This window comes from Barbus barbus (genome assembly GCF_936440315.1).
Source record: "Barbus barbus genome assembly, chromosome: 15".
Lineage (NCBI taxonomy): Eukaryota > Metazoa > Chordata > Actinopteri > Cypriniformes > Cyprinidae > Barbus > Barbus barbus.
Window position 1 is genome coordinate 9407779 of NC_136743.1, and position 20490 is coordinate 9428268.

Sequence of the window (20490 nt, forward strand, 5' to 3'; positions counted from 1 at the left end):
CTGTATATCAAAAACCCATTTGATAATTACCAGGGTTCTCTGCGATATAAATAAAACATTGCGTATATGATTAAGGAAAGAGAGATTCTTCCTATTCTTACTATTGAATTAAAATTATTTTATTTGATTTTTAGGTTATACTGCATACTAGCAGTGTACTACCATTTTGAACAAGTTTTACGCAGAAAATTAGTAGCATAATTACATACATTCCTAAATGGACGGGTTCGCTTTCCTTGAGTTTTTTATATAATTTGTGCCATAATTTCTACAGTGTTTCTTTGTTTGTTTATTTGTTTGTTTTTCCAATTTGAACAGGAGTAAAATCACCAAGCAAATCTGTGAAACAAGGGAAGACGGGTCCTGGGCCAAAGGGCAATTTTTTTTCCTAAAAGCAATGTTAAAATTGAATATCTCATGTCAGACATAAACAGAGTAAATCATCAAAAAGTTGTTGCCACTCAAACTGGAGTCAGATTATCTTTCAAAACAGATATCTGAGCACTGGAGGTAACAGGCTGGAGACTCAAAGCATGAGTGTTTATGAGTAGCTCTCAGCTGATTGGCTGAGCCGAAAGTGTGAAAGACTGTAGGCAGGAGGATGCATGAGTCGGGGGTGGGGTTAGAGGCGTGTCCTCCCCTCTCTCTGTTTGCCTGGTGTCCCTGCTTGATGAGATCAGCGGATCGCCTTTCATCATGAGGCAGCTCTCATGCTGCTGCTCGCACTGGTGTCTGTCCTCTTTCTCTCTCTTTGTCCTCCCTCTTTTTCTCTTTCCTTCCCATTCTCTCTCTTTCGGGCCGCCGAGCTGGAGTTCGCAGCCGGAGCCGCAACACAGGACGGAGTAAGGAGTGCAGAGTGGGACGGAGGCTGCCACGGCTGGGATTAACCTCAGGGAGGGGGTGGGGGGGTTACGTCTCTGGGGAGAAGCTTCTTTTCTCCTTCCTCAGCAGGGAAACGCAGAGAAAAGAGAAAGAACTAGTGTGCGCTCCTCACAAAGAGAGGAGCTCCTTTCGTCCTTTATTCCAGCGGTTTTTTCCCTGAACGGGCAACAACAGGGGAGTTCTGCCAGCGAGACCATCGCAACCGGGTCGGTGTAAGGGGCATGTGTTTGTGTGTGTTTGAGTGTAAAATTAAGAACTTGATGTGTGTTTACTTGTGTGAGGAAACTATCCTGTGATCTTTCATTCCTTCCCTTCTTGCTTTAGGCTGTTTGGGTTACCTCATGTGCACTCTTTCTTTCTAGCTCCCGCTCTCTGGCATTCCCTGTTGTCTTTTACTCCTCTAATAGAGGTTTGATCCTCTAATTGAGGTTTGATCCACCCTGGCAAGGATACTCAGAAGGGATACAGTCTTTTCTTTGTGTTGGATGTTACAGCTGCCCGTGATGTTTCTAAACTTGGGATTTCCACACATTTAATACTTTCTGAACTCTAGCGAGTGGGTTCGAGACCCCTGAATGCAGCAGAGGGGTTGTAGGAACAGCGCCCGGGTCCTGCTCTTGAGGATAGTGTGCTTGTGTGGGTTGGAAAGAGAAGTATTTTCACCTGAACCCGCAGCTTGTGTTTTCTCAGCTGCCGTGCACGATCAGATAAGGTGATTAGAGGACGGCTGGATCTTCTCCTCCCAGAGTTGCACGTCACGGCTATCGTTTGTCTTTCTCTTTCCTCTGGTTTGGTGTTCAGAGGAAGCGTTCCCACAGCGCTGGCTGACTCTTAGCCCAGGGAGCGGATTTGAATGCTTTTCATTGTGTCCCTCATGTTTGTGTGCACACGCGGCTTGTGGATTTGCATGTGTCTGTTTGCGCGCATGTGGCTGTGTGTCCAGTGGGGAAATGTTTATGGAACAGACTGTGTGTGTGTTTTTGTGTTGAGGGCAGTGGGGCATCTCTTACAAAGAAGTACTGTGGTGGGGTCATCGTACAGTGGTGATATCAGATAGTAATGCCGTTGTATTTTTTTACATTTACAGATTTTACAAACAAAAGTCATGATATTACAAAGCCACGGTCATTCTGTGGCGCTTTGAAAGTTCTGAAAGATTTTACCATGATGTTATCATGGTAATGCTACTTTTATATATCACAGTACCAAAACATACTTGGAAAAATACCATGGGAAATGAATGCCATCACTGAACTGTGGTACCAACACAGTGCTTTTTTTGTAAGGGATACTACAGTTCAAAAAGATATAAACCTTAATATTACTATGGTCCATACCATTCAAAAAAAAAAAAAGAAGCATTTTAATGCCCTGAAATACACAGGAATACAATTCTATCTGTGTTATTTCAGTATTATTTATATACTATTTTAAAATGCATACTATTTTGCATTAGATTTTATTTTTATATTTTCAGTTTCATTTTAGTCTAAATAATTTTATGCGCTTTTGTCCTAGTTATATTTCTATTTATCTTTTTTTTTTCAGTTTTAGTCATTTTAGTAATTAAACTTTTTTCAGTTGCCCAGGCAACATTTCTTTTTTTTAATCTAATACTTATATTTTATAATATAACACCATGTTAATAGTTATATTCCATAGTGCTTAAAGATTACCATAGTAATGTACAGTGGTACCATGTCCAAAGAGCATGATAATGTCATGCCACTTTCCACAGTGTTGAGCAATTACCATATTAACAAAAGGTGATATTTATATGGTATTACCAACTGTACATGTCCTAAATTACCACACTACCTTATAAGCCAAAGTACCAAAAGCTTATGCTAATTTTTTATGGTGCAAGTCCAAAAACCATGATGATTTCATGTGCCTTTTTGTGAGTGATCTCGGCATGTGTGTGTTGCGAGCAGTGTGGGACAGGGGCACAGGGTGTGTGTGTGTGTGTGTGTGTGTGTGGGACGAGGAGGGCAGTGAGACTGCTTTAATCACTGAGTGTGTTGTCTGAGAGCAGTGGGCTGGAAAGAGCTGACTGGAGCTGCTCTGTGGGGAGAGGCTCTTCTGGGAGAGCTTAGAGCTCAGCTGTTAGCCGTGTGAAGAGCTACACAACCATTTGCCTAAACATTCAATGTCCCTCCTTTGGAGAGGGCCACTGGATTAGTGCCAGAAGCATTTGTGTGTGTGTGTGTCCGGGCTGCTTAAGGGTTTGAAAGGACAGGAGGTGGGCTAGCACATCTGCCACAAGGCTGTATGTGTGTGTGTGTTTGTATGTGTGTGAGTGTGTGATTACCGGTTTTGGGTTGGGGGTGGACAATTTAGTCACAGTGATAAATGGCTTTTGGGCTGTCAGAAAGCCTGGACTTCAATGGCTGTGTCTTATATTTACACTCTTCCTGCACATAGCTGCATCTGATGTTCTCGCTGCAGCGCCTGAAGACTTTTGAGCTCCTAGGAACAGGGAAATTGAATGGGAAATTATATTGTGAGATATTTGGAACAGATTAACAGGAAGTACAGAAAAAGTCACATTTAATGAAAATCAGATTTAGCATGGCCCTGTCACAAAGGTTTGGGATGTTTCATTGGCTTTCTGGTGACAAATAGATGCTTGAAGTCGACAGTGTTTTATTAAATGGAGTTTTATTGTGATATTTATCATTGTTATTTTGCGGTAGTTTATAATATGGACTTGTTTTGCTAGACAGAAAGAAATACAATTGTATCTTGTATGGGAGATTTTTGAAACGGCTTTACAAAAATTGTACAAAAATTCAAACTGTTTTCAGCATTGGTTATAATAAGAAATGTTTCTTGAGCACCGTACCAGCATATTAGGATTTATAAAGGATCATGTGTCACGGAAGACTGAAATAATGGTTGAAAATTCAGTTTTGCCATCACATGGATAAAGTACGTACATGGTAAATAAACTTAAAAAAATCTTACCGACCCGAGTGTTTCAATAGTAGTGTAGGTTTGGATGTTTAATAGCTTTTTTGGTGACAAATGCACACAATCTGCCATAGTTTATTCAATATAATAGTTTTGTGTTAGTTTGTAATACAAGCTTGTTTTGCTAGACAGAGAAATTGAACAGGGGTTTATATTGGGATAACTGGAATAAGGCATACATTAACAGGACATAAAGGCAAAATGGCCACAAGTAATAACCATTAGATGTAAAGTAACACATCCTTGTCACATAGGTTTGGATGTTTTAAATGTTAAAAGTCTGTGGTAGGTTTCACGTTGACTTGTTTTGTTCTGGTAAAGTATGAATGAGATTTTTGTCTCTCACAGCATGTCCTAGCCAGGCTCAATGACATCAAGCTAAAAACTATTAAAGCAATCTTTTACATGCTAATCTGAGTTTATGAATTAACCAACAGCAACTTCAACAGAAGACAGGACATTTTGTCAGGGTACCTATTCCTAAACTGTGGGTATCGTTGTGAAAATCCCAATCCTCCAAATCCATGTTCTGATTGGCTGTGATTGTCACATCACACATTTCAGTAAGTTTACATGTTTTTTACATGTTACATTGTCTAGGTCTGTTATTCCGACTTCAGTCCAGATAAAGTGTTTGTATGACACTTTAAAAGGATGAACTGACTAAAATCGTCTTTTTAAAGTGCTTGTAAATGCACTTAGCGTTGACAGAAAAATTACTTACCTTGGTTAGGAAACATTGTCACATTTGATGTCTTGAATGTTTGAGAATATTTTATTTTTATGCTCTGTGTGACTGGTATTTTAGTGTGCAGACGAGGTGTGGGTTAAAATTAAAATTAGTAAAGTGTCGTGTGAGGGGGTTTTGTTGCTATGAGTAGCCGCGCATACGTTGTAAACCGATATCTAACTTCTAATTGAAAGCAGCGATGTCGTAAGGTTCACATTTATCCTGTCTCGGCTGTATTCGTAGTCTCTATTTACGCTTTGATGTGACAGGCTCCAAGGGCGATCGCTGGATTCATCTGCTTGTGTGTCACTTCAGAACACATCTTGCCCATCAGGACATGTCATATGGAGAACTTTCTCTCACATACTCACACTTAATACCCAGTGTGCGCGAACGTCTAATAATGTTTATTACTAAGCATGGCCGTTGGCTTATACTTTATTCCAGAATGTTCTGAACAGAAAAACAGCAAGGCCTGCTTCGACAGATGCCTGTGTGAGAGCATTTCTCTCACTTCACGTGCGTGTATGTTGGCAGTGTGTCTCCATGGGCTAGGTCTGTTTAATTAGGACTGTGTAGGTGGACCGAGGCAGGGGGGACATGTGGCCATACGGCTGTCTGTCCTGTGCCCTCTGAATGATAGAGCGCTGGACATGGGCTTTACTGATCTGCCATCTGTGTAAGTGACAAAGAGAGAGGGACAGGGATATTGATAAGGGTGGGGGTGGGGAGGAAAACAAGACGGAGAGAAAAGATGGACAAAAATACAATGTTAGCGCTGCTGGAAAAAAACAGGTACTTGTAGATGGTGTTTTTGCAGGTCTATGAATTGAATAAAAATGTTAATTGCTCAACAAATGTCTTGCATAAAACAAAAAAGAGAACTGTATAGAATGAGACTTTCAAGCTTCAATAGGTTGCAAAAGCACCATAAAACTGAACCATATGATTCATTATTCGCTAAACTGCCGGAGTTTGTTGGTAAGATATTTTTTTTAAAGAATTCTGTTTCCTCATGCATTTTTTTACTCAAAAATACTGTAAAAACTGTAATATTGTGGAATATTATTGCTATTTAGAAAAACTACTTTCTGTTTTAAAGTGAAATTCCTGGCATGGCGGAGCTGAATTTTCAGCTGACATTACAGACAGTTTTCTGTCACATAGTCAATCAAAATCATTCTAATAAGCTGATTTGGTCAAGAAACATTACTATCAATGTTGAAAACAGTAGTGCTGCTTAATATTTTTATGGTAACCATGACTGTGGGAACTTTTTTTTTTTTCAGGATGGAAAGTTAAAAGGACAGCATTTTTAAAACAGATATCCTTTGTAACATTATGAATGTCTTCACTGTCACTTGCTGAATAAAAATATTCTTTTTTTTTTCTGAAAGCCATACAATAATAACAAAATTTAGGTGGTTATTCACTGAAAATTCTTTGAAAAATGTCCCCCAGTGATGTGTTAACTACTGCAGCCAGATCATTCAGTCAGTAATGATTTGAGCAGTTAATCATTCAAACTAAAAATGCAAGCAATTCATAAAAAAAGCTCTGAATGAAAAGAACAATTTATTCACAGATCTTATAATGAACTCTCATGACTGTGCCAAGGAGAACTAGAGCAGCTGTTCAGAATATCAGTGAGTATAGCAGTGCAGTGAGACACATTCATGCTGCTTTTTTGAAGCTTGAAAGTTATAGCCCTCGTTCATTGTAATTGTATGGAAAATACAGCCAGGTACAACAAAATCTAAATATCTCTTTGTATGTTCCCGTTCCACAGCAGAAAGAATGTCATATGGGTTTGGAAGGACATGAGAATGAGTGAAAATGTTCATTTTTGGATGACCTAATCCTTTAAGATAGTCTGAGGTGATTTGTTAGCTAGAAACCAGGTCTGAGGTCTGACAGTCTAGCTAATCAACAGTCTAGACCAGCTGCCTTTTCAAACTGGTTTTAACTTGATTATCCAGCTGGGAGTGAGTTAAGAAACAAGAAACAGAAAGTGTGAGCAAATGAATGACACTAGCTGCAGAGGAAAGAGAGATGTTCCCGGTGAAATGGAGAGAGAGAGAGAGAGCGAGAGGATGCAAAGATAAACAACAGATGGCGAATGTGTGTTCCTGACTTCCTACTCATCAAAGCCACCGGTGGCTAGAGGTGTGCGTGTCCATCACGTCTCTGGTGACCAGGGTAACGCAGGCGAGGGGCCAGGCACCAGTCTCTTGCTTTATCACAGACCCCCCCCCACCCTCCTGAAGGGAAACGCAAGCCCCCGTGTGCCACACAGCGTGCAAGAAAGAGGCCCTGCTGAGGGTCTGACGGGTGCTGAAGCATAAACTTATTCAGATGAGGATGTACACAGTAATGGCCAGTAGACTAAACAGTGTGAACACACAGACACATGTCATAGGGCAGCTCCACAGATTCAGATGTGTATTATTTAAAGAGATAATCCTTTAAAAATGAAAATTCTGTCATTATTTACTCCCCCTCATGTCATTCGAAAACTGTATGACTTTGTTTGTTCTTTGGAACACAAAATAAGATATTTTGAAGAACCAAACTGTATTGGGTCCCATAGACATCCATAGTATTTTTTTTTTGTTAATTTTGTTCATCCGTCATGGAATAAAACCACATGAAATGACCAAGTGTCCATCCATTCATCCATCCACCCACGCTGTGATTTTTGTTGGTTCTGTCAGTTTTGCTAAGTCAAATGGGTATATTCACACTTGATAATTTCATGCCATTTTATTTCAACTGTAAATGTCCTCCAAGATGCAACACATGCCTTTCGGCCAATCAGATTGCATGGACAGACCTAACTATTGTGTAAAACAGCATTCAGGCCTTTTAAGCGAGCAGCCTGGGCTCTGCGTTATTATCATTCCTCTAGTCATGCAGAACAGCTACAAGCTCTTGAGTCCTGGGGAGTTCGCCAAACACGCAACGCAGCGTTGGAAAATTCAGTTATGCTGGCCTGAAAACAAAGAACGCTATATTTATGATGGGACAAGCAAAACAAATACAGCCTTGAGTGTGGAATGGCAAATTGAGGAAGATGTTTATTATCCAAAAATGTTGCAGATTGAAGACCAGTTTCGATTTTTATTCTTAATTTCAATAACCCAAAAAAAGACATTTGGCTTGATTGAAAACATCACACCACAGAGGAGCCACAGGGCACAATTACACCAGGGTTGTTTTGACTTCTGCTTCGCTTTTCATTGACTTATAGCCATAGCAGCCCCATCCAAGCGACACGCTCACCAGCCGAGTGCTTTTGTTTTTCTAATAGATAAGTCAGCACAAATGGGCATTTTCCCATGCGGAGACGTACGGCCCTGGCAGACTGCTTTTATATGTAGTCTTGTCTCGCATGGCTAAGCAAATGGAGACAGCACATGAACGGTCCATTAGAATGAGGTTGTTATAGTTACATTAGTTGTGTCTCATATGGTTTGGGATCATTACCCCTGAGGAGAGCGAGTGTGATGTAGTGGACGTGTTTTTTGGGGGGGTTTTTTCACTTCTCAGCTTGACGTTGGCATTTTATATCAGCAGTGTAATGCCCAAAGGCATGGTACAATCATGCCATGCGGTCACCGTCTTACGGCGTGACTCAGTCACGCTACTGTGACGCATTGAAATACACCAGCTGTCTGTCTATCTATCTATCTTTCGATCTATCTATATCTGCCAGTCTGTCTGTCTTTCCATCCATCTGTTTATTCATTTATTCCTTTTTATTGTAAGCTGTCAACACGGTTGAAGTTAAAAGTCAAGCTATTTTGGGCGATGGTTGATACAGGAGGAATAATACTTGGTTTTATGTAAACATAAATATAGAAATATTAGTGGGTATGATGTGGACTTTCAGTTTTATATATTTTCAGGCTCAATCTGGTGTTTAAGGGAATGAATTGATCCACAAAAAGCTTTTTGTTCTCTCGTCAGTGTATTTTGTGTTTCTTTTTCTCAGACCTTGTTTTACAAGCCTTCATGTAATTACCTAATGTGAGAACAGTGTTTAAAAGTCTGTCTACAACTCCCAGATTAACAGCGTAATTATGTTTGTGTCGGTGTTTATTGCAGTTATTAGTGACTACAGCGATTTGAATGAGGGAATTTTTGTTAAACTGACGTGTACGCTCTGAACCAAACACAACCTGAATGAAACACATTACTGTGCTTCTGCACGGCAGCAAGACTGTGAAACCCTTTGTGCCCTGCCGCGGGAGCCTCTCCAGCTCTGAAATACGATACGGAAAACCTAACACCTCGACTCCTAGCACACGTTATGATAGCTGTGAGTGGCATGTTAGGGCAGCAACCTCTCTCTTTCATTCATTCTTTCTCTCGCACACACACACATTCACATTCTATCCTACTTCTTTCATGACCTCATTTATTTTTCCTTTAATATTGGTAACACTTACCCAGGATTCCGGCTCTGACTGTCTGGCTGTCTGGCTACCCTCCTTCCTGTCGTCTGAATTCAGCTCTCTCGTTTCCTGTCTCTCTTTCTCTGTCCCCTTAATGTGTTGAGACTGTCTGAGATGTGTTTCTGCCCATGTACAATATGTGTGACCTTTTTCCTTTATGTTGGTGACCCACGTTGATGACTATTCGTCTGACTGAGTGTGAATATGTTATTCAGCACTGCTATATGGAGAAGCTATAAGAAGCGACACTTCTAACCAGGGCTTGAAAACAAAAAAAAAAGTCAATCGGTTCACTCCGAGCAGAATCGATATTTAATGTTTCCGTTCCTGCGTTCCTCTGTATTGTTACCGTTCCGAAACCGGTTAGAGTAGAAAGAATAACGATTAATACCGTTATTTTTAAAATTGTCTTTGCCTATAATAATAATAATAATAATAACAATAATAAAGTACAGTGTTTTCTTTACACAAAAGCAAAATAAAAAAAATACAGAAAGAAATGGTATCTTAACCCGCTGCTCTTAGTCACGGCCAATACAGCATCATCTTTTCTAGATTTTTAAATTTTTAAAAAATATATTTTTTTAAGATGTAAAAAATGTTTGCTGCAAATTGTTAAAAAAAAAACGCCACTTGTATAAAATTGTGTTTTGAGGAAAAAAATTTGGTGTTTATTCAGAATTAGGTTCTATTATTCAGAAATGATGTAGGCTAAAATGCCGGTAAATCAAAAATGTTTACAAACATTATAAACACAGTTATTAGTTTCTCTCCACAACAAATCCTCTAAACTTAAGCATATAGCCTATAGGCTATAAAAACATTATTCCAAAAACAAATTAAAGGTGAAACTGATGCCTACCTCTCTCACTCGGCATGAATCTAAATGTTTCCATATTCTCAACGTATACTAAAATATTATTTATTGGCTTTTACCTTCATCGATGTAAAACATCATCCCCTTCACATCGGCAATAACAGCACAGTGAGGCGGTGGTCACGCTGAACGCAACAGATTGGACAATGGAGCACTGTAACTTTTTACACGTTCCTTTAACTGTATTTTATTTTGATAATGATCTGGCTGCAGTGTCACAAAAATATGTATCTTTGTGCTCGTGAGGCGCCAGCGCGATATGGCCATACCAACGCTGGTTGGTTATACAGATGCAAGACATCATTCAAAACTGTCAAGCTATAGCAAAACAAATAAAACTGTAAAGCTTTTGCAAAATAAACTACTTTCTGCCGTCTCGTTTTCCTTTCCGAGAATGTTGGAATGCGTCACAATGAACCGTAGGACTAACTCAGCATATTTTTTTTTCTCTTTCGTTTTTTTAATCTGTCAATGATTTACGTGAAATATATTTAATGTATAGGCGCATATATTCCTTTTTATGTAAGCCTATAGTTTTATTGTGTTTTCTCCGTTCACAGAAGCACCGCAGGTGCATAAGATCTGTTGAATCCATCTTACACTGTCGTCGGATAAACTCTTAACGCCGGTGTTCTGACGATTTGTGCTACTCTGTCAGATTTTGCTACCTCCCATTAAAACAGATGGTAGCAGAATTCATTGCTGTTGCGACTAGAGTTCACAGCTGAGCGCGGGCGGGCATTTAAAGTGAAAAGTGACGTGACATATGGCCAAGTATGGTGGCCCATACTCAGAATTCGTGCTCTGCATTTAACCCATCCAAAGTGCACACACACACACACACAGCAGTGAACACACACACACCATGAACACACACCCAGAGCAGTGGGCAGCCATTTATGCTGCGGCATCCGGGGAGTAGTTGGGGGTTCGGTGCCTTGCTCAAGGGCACCTCAGTCATGGTATTGAGGGTGGAGAGAGCGCTGGACATTCACTCCCCCCCACCTACAATTCCTGCTGGCCCGAGACACGAACTTGCAACCTTTGGATTACGAGTCCAACTCTCTAACCATTAGGCCACGACTTCCCCACTCGCTGCATTTGCATAGTCTGTGCTACTTGAATTCCTGATTGGTTGACAGCAAATTTTAAATATTAAATGGAACGATAAAATAACGTTATTAACTGGTTAATGGCCATTTCAAATTTTCGATTCTGTTCGGAACTATAAAATTTGACTTTGTTTCTGTTTCCGGTTCTGTTCCAATCAAAATTTTGTCGTTTCCTTGAACCGGTTCAGAGCCCTGCTTCTAACTCACCTACATACTTTAGTATCGTAGCTGAGGCGTTTTTACATTATCATAGATTGTCCGATAATGAGCTGTACTCTGAAAGTAGTAGTATAACATGACACTGTTTAGTGTTAATTGTATCACACAAACAGCCTAAAAAGCTACAGTAGTGTGCTAGTAATCAAACACACTCTTCTATGTCTTATTCAATTCATTTAGTGAGTCAGTTTGTTTAATGGTTCATATTAATGAAGTGGATAAACTATTCACTGGTTTATTTGAATTGAAATTCCTGAAATTCCCTATGCTGCATTTTGCTTTTTTTGTAGTGAAATAAACGTTGACATATGGAAACAGCTAAATACTGCTGTTTATCATCATGCTTTGTTTTTCAAAGTTGAACTTTTTGACTTCTTTGAAACACTGCATTCATGGCGCTGAAGAAACAGTTAGATACTTTGCAATGGTCAGATGCAACGGACACAATAAGACTGTTTATGTAAACATCCCCTAACTGTCTTTTTTGTAGAGCTGCTATGTGGGTTGAGACTTTCTTATTCCAGGAAAAGACCGTGCATCACTTACTGTAGCAGGAAGTTCCTGCTAACATTTCATACATCAGTATTGCATCTCCAGCACACTCTGAAATGGGCTTTTAATGTGGAGGTATTTTTGTGACATTGAGGCTGATGCGAACTGAATCTCTCTCTTTTGTTCTCTCTTTTTCCTTCTCTCACAGGAACCTAGAAATAAATAATGCTGTATTTTGGCTTCCATTTTTTCCCTAGTGCTGATTCTCATACTAAGAGTTATTCAGGCAGTATTAAGGCACATATTCTTCATGTAACTTATCCAATGCCATTTTTGTTACAGACTTCAATGGTGCCTGAAAATGTGCATTTCAATGAGCAAAGACCAATAATGACTCTTTTATGCAATCAGATTTACAATCAAAATAATCACAATAACCATTAGCCTCATAGTTAGTGTGTTTCGACATACAGTGCAACTGCACTCACGCATGGAGACCAGAGTTCCATTCCCGTCTTGAGGTCCTTTACCGATCCCGTCCCTTCTCTCCTCATAGTGCTTTCTTGTGGTCTCTCTACTGTCCTATCTATAAAAAGAAAAAGCCCATAAAATAATAATAATAACAATCAAAATAATCTTACATTGGTGGAGACATTGAACTTCCAAGCCATATTTAGAGATGAGAATATCATGTGGATTTTGGGCTCTTTTGACTTGAGCCTGCTTGCAATCACGCAGACCAACAAGGAACCACCCAGAAGACCCTAGCAATTGCAAAATGATGCTGTAAAAGTCGCTAAGTGATTGAATGTCTTGAAATGTCAGAGTTTCAAACCGTTTGTTTGAAGTGGCTATAGCTCTTTAGAATGAATACAATTTATAAGATTTTTTTAAATGCAATATGTGTGGGTCTCTATTGCTGTTTGTTGACATAAGCTGGGCTGTTTTTGAGCTAGAGGTGACATGTCTTGTCATGTGAATATGTGCGTCTTCAGTGTTTCTGTATGTCATACAGAAGGTGTCTCTTTCTCACCTGCAGCACTCATTATTACATCCTTCCCCATGGCAGTCTCTTACACGCTGTCTGGCTGCGGTTGGCCATGATTCTCGCTTTCTGCTCATCTTCATGTCTTCTTATTTTTGTGCTTCCTTTATTTCTGTTACCATTTTTATCCTTAACACTTTTGAGATTCACACTTTTAGTTCTAAATGCCTGCCTGCAGTCTCTTTGATGCTGTTTTAATGACATTGTATGTTGGTGTGTTTTCTCCTAGGGCTTCAGTAAGACTGGCACTTTCGCCACCGTTGACGCTGACGTGAGTTTGGGGGCCTCAGGCTGACATCTTGGTGCTTTGATGAGGTAACGGCGGACCCCAGAAGCCCAGCCCCTGTGTTGCACCACCCCTTCCCTCTCCCCTCCTCCCTAACCCTTTCCAACTAGCCAAGCCATGGGCCAGAAGATCTCGGGGAGCATCAAGTCCGTAGATGTGCGTGGGGAGCCGTCCTACAGGCCCCTGAGGAGGGAACTGAGAGGGCCGGATTTCTTCAAGCCAGCCCGGCTGGACCTACTCCTGGATATGCCCCCTGCTCCGTATGAGCAGCAGCTCCGACACGCCTGGAACCCAGATGACCGCTCGCTTAATATCTTCATCAAGGATGACGACAAACTCACCTTCCATCGGCACCCTGTTGCCCAGAGTACCGATGGCATTCGCGGAAAGGTGGGATACACGCGAGGACTCCACGTTTGGAGGATCCATTGGCCTGCTAGGCAAAGGGGCACACATGCGGTGGTGGGCGTGGCCACGGCAGATGCCCCGTTGCACTCGGTGGGCTACACTTCTTTAGTTGGCAGTGATGGCGAGTCCTGGGGCTGGGACCTGGGACGTAATAAGCTCTACCATAACAGTAAGAACCGGCCGGTCTCTTCTGCACCCACATACCCAAGCTTCCTGGAGCCAGAAGAGGCCTTTGTGCTGCCAGATGCCTTGATGGTGGTGCTGGACATGGATGAGGGTACGTTGAGCTTCATGGTGGACGGACAGTACCTCGGAGTGGCCTTCAGAGGCCTTAAGGGCAAAAAGCTGTACCCCATTGTCAGTGCAGTGTGGGGCCACTGTGAGATCACAATGCGCTACATCAATGGCCTTGATCGTAAGTATACACTTTCTCCAGTATTATATCTGAATAGTTGTTTGATACTGTTTGATAGATCTTAATTGAAAAGGTTGTTTCAGCTTGGAGGTTTTGTAAACTTGCTTGAATTAGGTTGGTGTGGTGTAGTGGTTAAGGCACAGAAACCTGAAGATTGCTTGTTCAATTCCATCACCTGTTTACTCCAGAGCAAAGCATTAACCACAAATTTCTCCAGGGGGATTAGCTCATGGTGTTGTTCTACTTAAAATCTGAATTACATTTACCCTGCTGAAAAAAAGATGTCTTAAACCATCCTAAGCTGGTTTGCTGGTCTCCCAGCCTGGCCAGGCTGGTCTTCAACTGGTCATCCAGCCTGGTCAAGCTGATTTTCAGATAGTCTAGGCCAAGGGATGTCCAGTCCTGCTCCTGGAGTGTTAATGTCCTGCAGATTTTCAGCTTCAAACTAGCCAGCACACATTCCTGGAAGTTTTTAGTAATCCTGAAGACTTTGATTAGCTGCTTCAGGTGTGTTTAATTACTATTGGAGCTAAACTCTGCAGTACAGTGGCCCTCCAGGAGCAGGAGCAGGATTAGACACCTCTGGTCTATCCAGTCTCCCAGTCTGGCCAAGCTGGTGTTTAGCTGGGTGACCAGCTGGAAAGCACCAGAAGTCCTTAAAAAATCAGCCAACAGACCAGCTTGACCAGCAAACCAGCTCAGGCAGGTTTAAGATGTTTTGTTCTCCTGGAGAGTACTCATAAGGCAGCCTTCTTTTTTCCCTTGCAATCAAAACCCTGACCTTGTTGTGCCATGCTCTACTAGTTCAGCTACAACAACACTGTTCGGTGTCAAGAACATGTAGCCATGAATTGTTGGTATTTCAACATACAGATGTAGTTAGCCTGTAAAGGGAGCCTGAGAACTGCATCTTGTCTTCTGTCCTGTTAGTTCAAGACCATAATGTGAAGCGATGGAGTCTAGTTCTTCTCTCTCGATGTCCCTCAGGAAGCTTGGGCATTGCTGCAGGCATGTATTCATTATTAATGTGCAGGAACAATGAAACACACAATGGCAGTGGAGGCAGGAAGGCTCAAAACATTGCTGGTTAGTTTAGCTCTTTTCTACAACTCACGTCGCATTAATGTTAATGAGTAGAAGCTCTCATTTTGATATTCTCAGGAAACATGCTTATGAGTTCGGTGTATGTATGGTTGCATATTGTGTGTTTTGTGCAAGTGATTATGTATTAGTTTCAAGCACTCAGAGCTATCACACCATTCACAAGACTAAACACTGAGCCTCTGTGTTTGTAAAGGCTTGAAACTCTCCTTCACCCATCATCAGCATGTGTTGTGTAAACACTTTTTTCTAATCCGCTCCTGCCAGGCAGACGCTGTGTGTGTATAAGCCAGAGAGTTTGTGTAAAACGGCATTTTAAAGCCACAGGCATGTTTTTGTAACCCTCTGAGCTTTATTTGAAAGCACAACCTCAAGGTGTTTTTTCTCCTCACATCTTAGTGAACAGAGATTCAGAGAGTCATCTGGTAGATTTAGCTGTTTCTCCATGAAAGAAACTCCATGTTCAAACATCCATACCTGTGGATGTTTTATTTTTAGCTTACTCTGCTTCATGTCGTTCTAAAACCTGCATGACTTAATTTCTTCCGTGCAACACAAAAGAAGAAAAATTGTGAAGAACGTTCTGGTCCAAATGAAATTGGATCTTATTGACTTTCTTTGTATGTACAAAAAAAAAACATTTTGACATTTAAAATAGTATTTTTTTCAATAAATGATAAAATTTGGAATGTTTATGGTAAAATACTGAGTAACTTGCTTTTTTTTTTTTAAAGTAGCAACAGCTGTATGATAAAAGGCAACAATGTTTAATTAATAAATAAACTTCTTGATAATTACAATCACAAAATTCCCTGTTATTTTTTGGGGAACTGACAATTTTTGTTAATCAATTTCATTTTCACAACAAATGAAATGCCTCATTCCCTGTAGACGTTTGACTTCGGTGATTGAATTGTCAATGCTGAAGGAATAAAAGCGCGATATCCCTTCATAAAACTTTTCATTGTAAAGGACTTCAAAGTATTAATTTAATAAGCAACCCAGTAAGTCCATAAGCAGAATCCTATCAGTGTCATTTCAGCCCTGTTTATATGGATTAGGTTGCTTTGGCCTCGGTGTCGCTCTACAGAGTCTCCTCCTCCTTGGTGTGTTTCCGTATCAGGGGACAGAGAGCAGAGTGGGACACTCTCAAAGCCCCCTCTTCTGAAGTTGAAAGAGCCCTCTTTCTCCCTTTCAGATGGAAAGAGCAACTCAGTAAGTGGTCCTAAGACCGTTTGAAATCTTTTCAAAGCTTCTAGTAAGCATGTATTTATTTGCTGGAAAACTGTATGAAATGAGCGAAGCAATGTGTAATGCTTGAAAGAGAGAAAGAGAGAGAATTCTGTGAATCTCAAGAGGTGTTTGGCAAAGCCATCTTTGGACCGGATCACTGAGCTGCACTTGGACGCTTGCGGTTTCCAAAGTAGTGTTCAGATTTGCTGTGAGGATTGTGGGTTTATATACACGTTTTAGGTGTTTTGCACGTTTTAAGTCACGTGCTGGAGGCTGTTAAGCACCTTTCCTTGTGGAATGCAGCCACTGTGATAGAGAGAAACATGGGTAATGAATGCAGTAAGGTCGAAAAAAATGTAAGCTGTGACATTTTTAGATATGTGCAGCACAGTCTAAACCCCAGGCTTAATTTTAATATATATGCAAGCATGCTTCCAACACTGACTTATTACACATCTCAGCGGACAATAGCAAACTAGTTTCATTACACACACACTCAGAGCTGTCTGACTGAATCAGACTCCTCTGTGATAAATAGGTCTTGGAATAGATACTTATGAGTTTAAAGTGTCTAGGGTAAGAGACTGTGAGAGATAGAAAGAAAGAGATAATGTAAACACGAGAAAGAGAGAGACTGTGTCAGTACCCAGTGAGCTACTTAGACATCATTTTTAAAGGAATAAATAAATAGCTTCCTAATTGGACGGAAGTTTTGGGTAATAAGCTTGATGTCTCATAAATTATAGTGAGACCGCATTTTGGGGCATCATGTGCACAGTTTTTAAAAACCTAGTGAGCTGCTTAATCAAACATTTGGGCATCATAGGCTTGTATCTATATTGTCTAGAAATGCTTTCTAGGTAGACAGCTCTCTAGGTTATGAGACATTATAGTAGGCAGCTCAATAAGTTGAGACGCCACACCTATAACACTCATATGAGTGAAAATAGCATGTATGTGAGTGAGAGGAACTCTGCAAGAATACTTCAGTATCTGTGAGGGAAGCCTGAAACCACTGGTTGTGTGAGAACAGGAACTCAGACGAGTGTGAGTGTGGGAAAGAGATGTTATTTGTGTCTGATTATGGGTGTGTGCGTACAAATTCTGAGAAGGCGAGTGCAGGTTTTGTGTGAGAGAGAGGGAGAGCAAGGAAACTGTGAGAAGTAAGACACATTTCTGCCTAGGTGGAGCCCATGTCTGTGTACCGTGTGTGTGAGTGACAGCACCCTGAGAAGTTATCCGCATGGCAGTGGAATAGTGTTTATCACTTCCGCTATGATTCATCACACTGCAAATGAAAAGCAGCAGGCAGGCCCTGAACAAGCCTCACCACTGTGCACACTGGGTACACATGCTTGGAATGGGTCAGGATGGGCAACTAGTGCACCTGTGTGACTAGATGATTAGCTTATCTAGAATTGTTACTAAATTTCTGCTGTAGCATTATTTTAGTGGTGGTGAATAGCTAATACACATTTCTGTTTAGATCTCCATTGTTGAGAGGACTGTGTAGTTGACTACACATTTTTTCTGCATTTTATTTTGTTGTTTTATACATGTAGATTGACTTCACTAGCTAAGTTTCTATCCACACAACGGGGAGGAACGAGGAACACGAGACGAGGATGAAACTCAAATTAATAGTCTTTAATGTAGACATCAGGGCAAGACAAGGAAGGGCTGACACACAGGAACACCGGGGAGTAAGGAGTAGACCAGACAAAAACTAACTGAACAGACAGGAACTAAATACACAAGATAATTACAGATAATGACTAAAACACAGCTGACAAGAATTAACTAATAATCACACTCAACGAGGACAGGAAACAAACCAAATAAGGACACAAGAGGCAGGAACACAAGACACACACGACAGAGGACTGACAGCTTCGTTGTAATTAACTCCCAGGACTGCGCTCCCAAACAGCAGGCCCCGAAAATAAGATCACATGACCGCGTTTGGTCTGCACGCTCTGAAGTTCATAGTGTTTTGTATGCAAACATTATTATATAAAGCGCCTTCTCCTACTGCAGCAAATTAAAATTTTCTTTGTGATATTTAGCTCAAGTTAATCAGGAAGTGACTATTTTGTTCTCTTCAACTCACTGGATGGAAACAGTGCTTTATTCACTATTTTTAAAGCGATATTCCAGTTTTCCGCATAAGTTTAGTTCGTAATTTTGGATGGAAACATAGCTACTGACCGGTGTGTTGTGTCTTGTTGTTTTTGTCTGTATGTTTGGACACCATTCTGAATTATTTTTAGATTTGTTTTCCCCCTAGGTCTAATTCAAGTTCTATTGGAATTGAAGTAGCAAACTGGAACTCCAACTGTAAATCGAAATTTAAATAAGTAGAATTAAAATGGCTTGAAATGAAGATACATTTTAATCTTGTTTGACAGCCTTGATTAAAATAATCCTGTGTCGTACATTTTACAGTTTTCAGGTAACATATTACCTGAATAAGTTCAACGATGGGGTCAGTAAGATTAATAATAATAATAATAATAATAATACTTTTATTCAACACATTATATTGACCAAAAAGTGACAGTATAAACATTTTTAATGTTAGCAAAAATTCTATTTTAAATAAATGCTGTTCTGTCATTAATACTTTCTATTCATCAAAATATCCTGAAAATCACAATCAGCAAATAATGATTTCTGAAGGATCATGTGACATGTGGATGCCTGACATTGTGAGCAGAAAGGACTAGACAGTGACACTGTTCACCATATTACATGCTGCATCGCTCAATGCTATGTCTATGACCCATAAGTCTTTGTGATTATGAGGTCAGCCAACCAGTCTCTCCACATCCAGTGCCATTATGCCATTAGTAATGAGGAAGATGAACAGAGAACCGTTTGACTGTATATAAACATACACTAATTGCCAGCGTCCAACCAAGAAATGAGCGGGAAATTGACATGCATCGCCCCGTTGTGAATGTGTAACACAGAGTAGATATAATTGAGAGATGGCGGAGAGCTTCTATCTGTCTGTGTTTTCTCTTTCTCTCTCTCTCTCTCTCTCATTTGCTCTCTGACTGGCAGAAGGCTGCTGTCACTGTGCCCTGTATTGTCAGGGATTAAAACACCAATTAGCTCTAGCTATGATTCATCACACAATAGCGTCTCATCCACATTCCCACTCCAATAGCATGTTCTCTCAGTCTCCGCATCAGAGAGAGAGAGAGACAGAGAGGACGAGACGAGGGCAGGTATACAGAGAATGTAGAACGCGTGCTACATAGATAATTACTGTCAGTCTGTGATCAAACGAACAAGGAAAGACACAAAAGCCGACTGTTGTGTAAACACAATCCCTGAGATGTGCGCAGTGTCCCACTGTCCCCTTGAATCTGCTTGCCCATACAGGAACATGCAACAATGTGGTAGGAGCGCTGGGATGGATGTGCAAAACTAATTATTTTGATAATAGGCCTATATAATGTATTTTCTATAATAATTTAATGAAAAAAAATGTAAAGACCCTTTATAACATACTTTTACAACATTAAAAAATTATTTCATATTTAGTTATTTATTTGTATTTATATTAATAATATTTTATACAATAACAAACAATAAATTCAAAATGTTACAAATGAGCATTATAATAAAGTTTTTTTTTTTCTTCTTTCGTATGACAGTGTGATGTCTCTCTGTCTGTGTGAGATGTGTTAGCTAAGTGGAGAGGGCTGCTATATGGGTCAGTGGGTTAGCGCTGCATGGTGTTGCTGGCCTGAGGCACTCGCTTAATAAGTTGGCAGGGTCGTCTGCATCTTATCGGAGAGATTACCGTCAGGCTCTCTTGGGGGTGTGTGTGTGTGTGTGTGTGACTCAGTAGTGCTGTTTGGGCCACATCTGTTCCTTAAAACCTAAGCTATGTTTGCTAAGCTGTATTATATTCTTCCCTTTGATGTTTGAGTCTCTTAAAACACCTACACTAAACGCTAGGCTGTCATGCCCTGCTAAAAACAGCTTAAACCAGAATTTTCATGCTGGTACCGATAGGTAGTGCTGGTCTAGCTGGTGGACCAGCATAGTCAAGATGTTCACCAGAAAGTAATAATGGATTGCGATCAATATTTGCCAAAAAAAAGCTCTCATGAATTCGTCAAACACTGTATTCAAGATACTATAACTCGAGACATATTAAGTCTAATCGTGCTTATTGTTTTAAGACAGATAGCATGGAAATTGGAAAGCAGCCCAAGTGTGTTTGCATGTGTGTTTATTCTCCTC

At 40.4% G+C, this 20490-nt stretch overlaps 1 protein-coding gene across 1 annotated transcript in view; it reads left to right on the forward strand.

Annotated features, from left to right (window-relative positions):
• The first annotated feature begins 672 nt into the window (after positions 1 to 672).
• LOC306881283 (SPRY domain-containing SOCS box protein 4-like) overlaps positions 673 to 20490 on the forward strand; it is a 49612-nt gene continuing 29794 nt past the window's right edge. The window contains exons 1-2 of the mRNA XM_079435295.1: positions 673 to 1088; positions 13017 to 13896. Of these exons, the coding sequence (XP_079291421.1) occupies positions 13191 to 13896 (706 nt within the window). The 5' untranslated portion in view covers positions 673 to 1088; positions 13017 to 13190. The remainder of the gene's footprint in view (positions 1089 to 13016; positions 13897 to 20490) is intronic.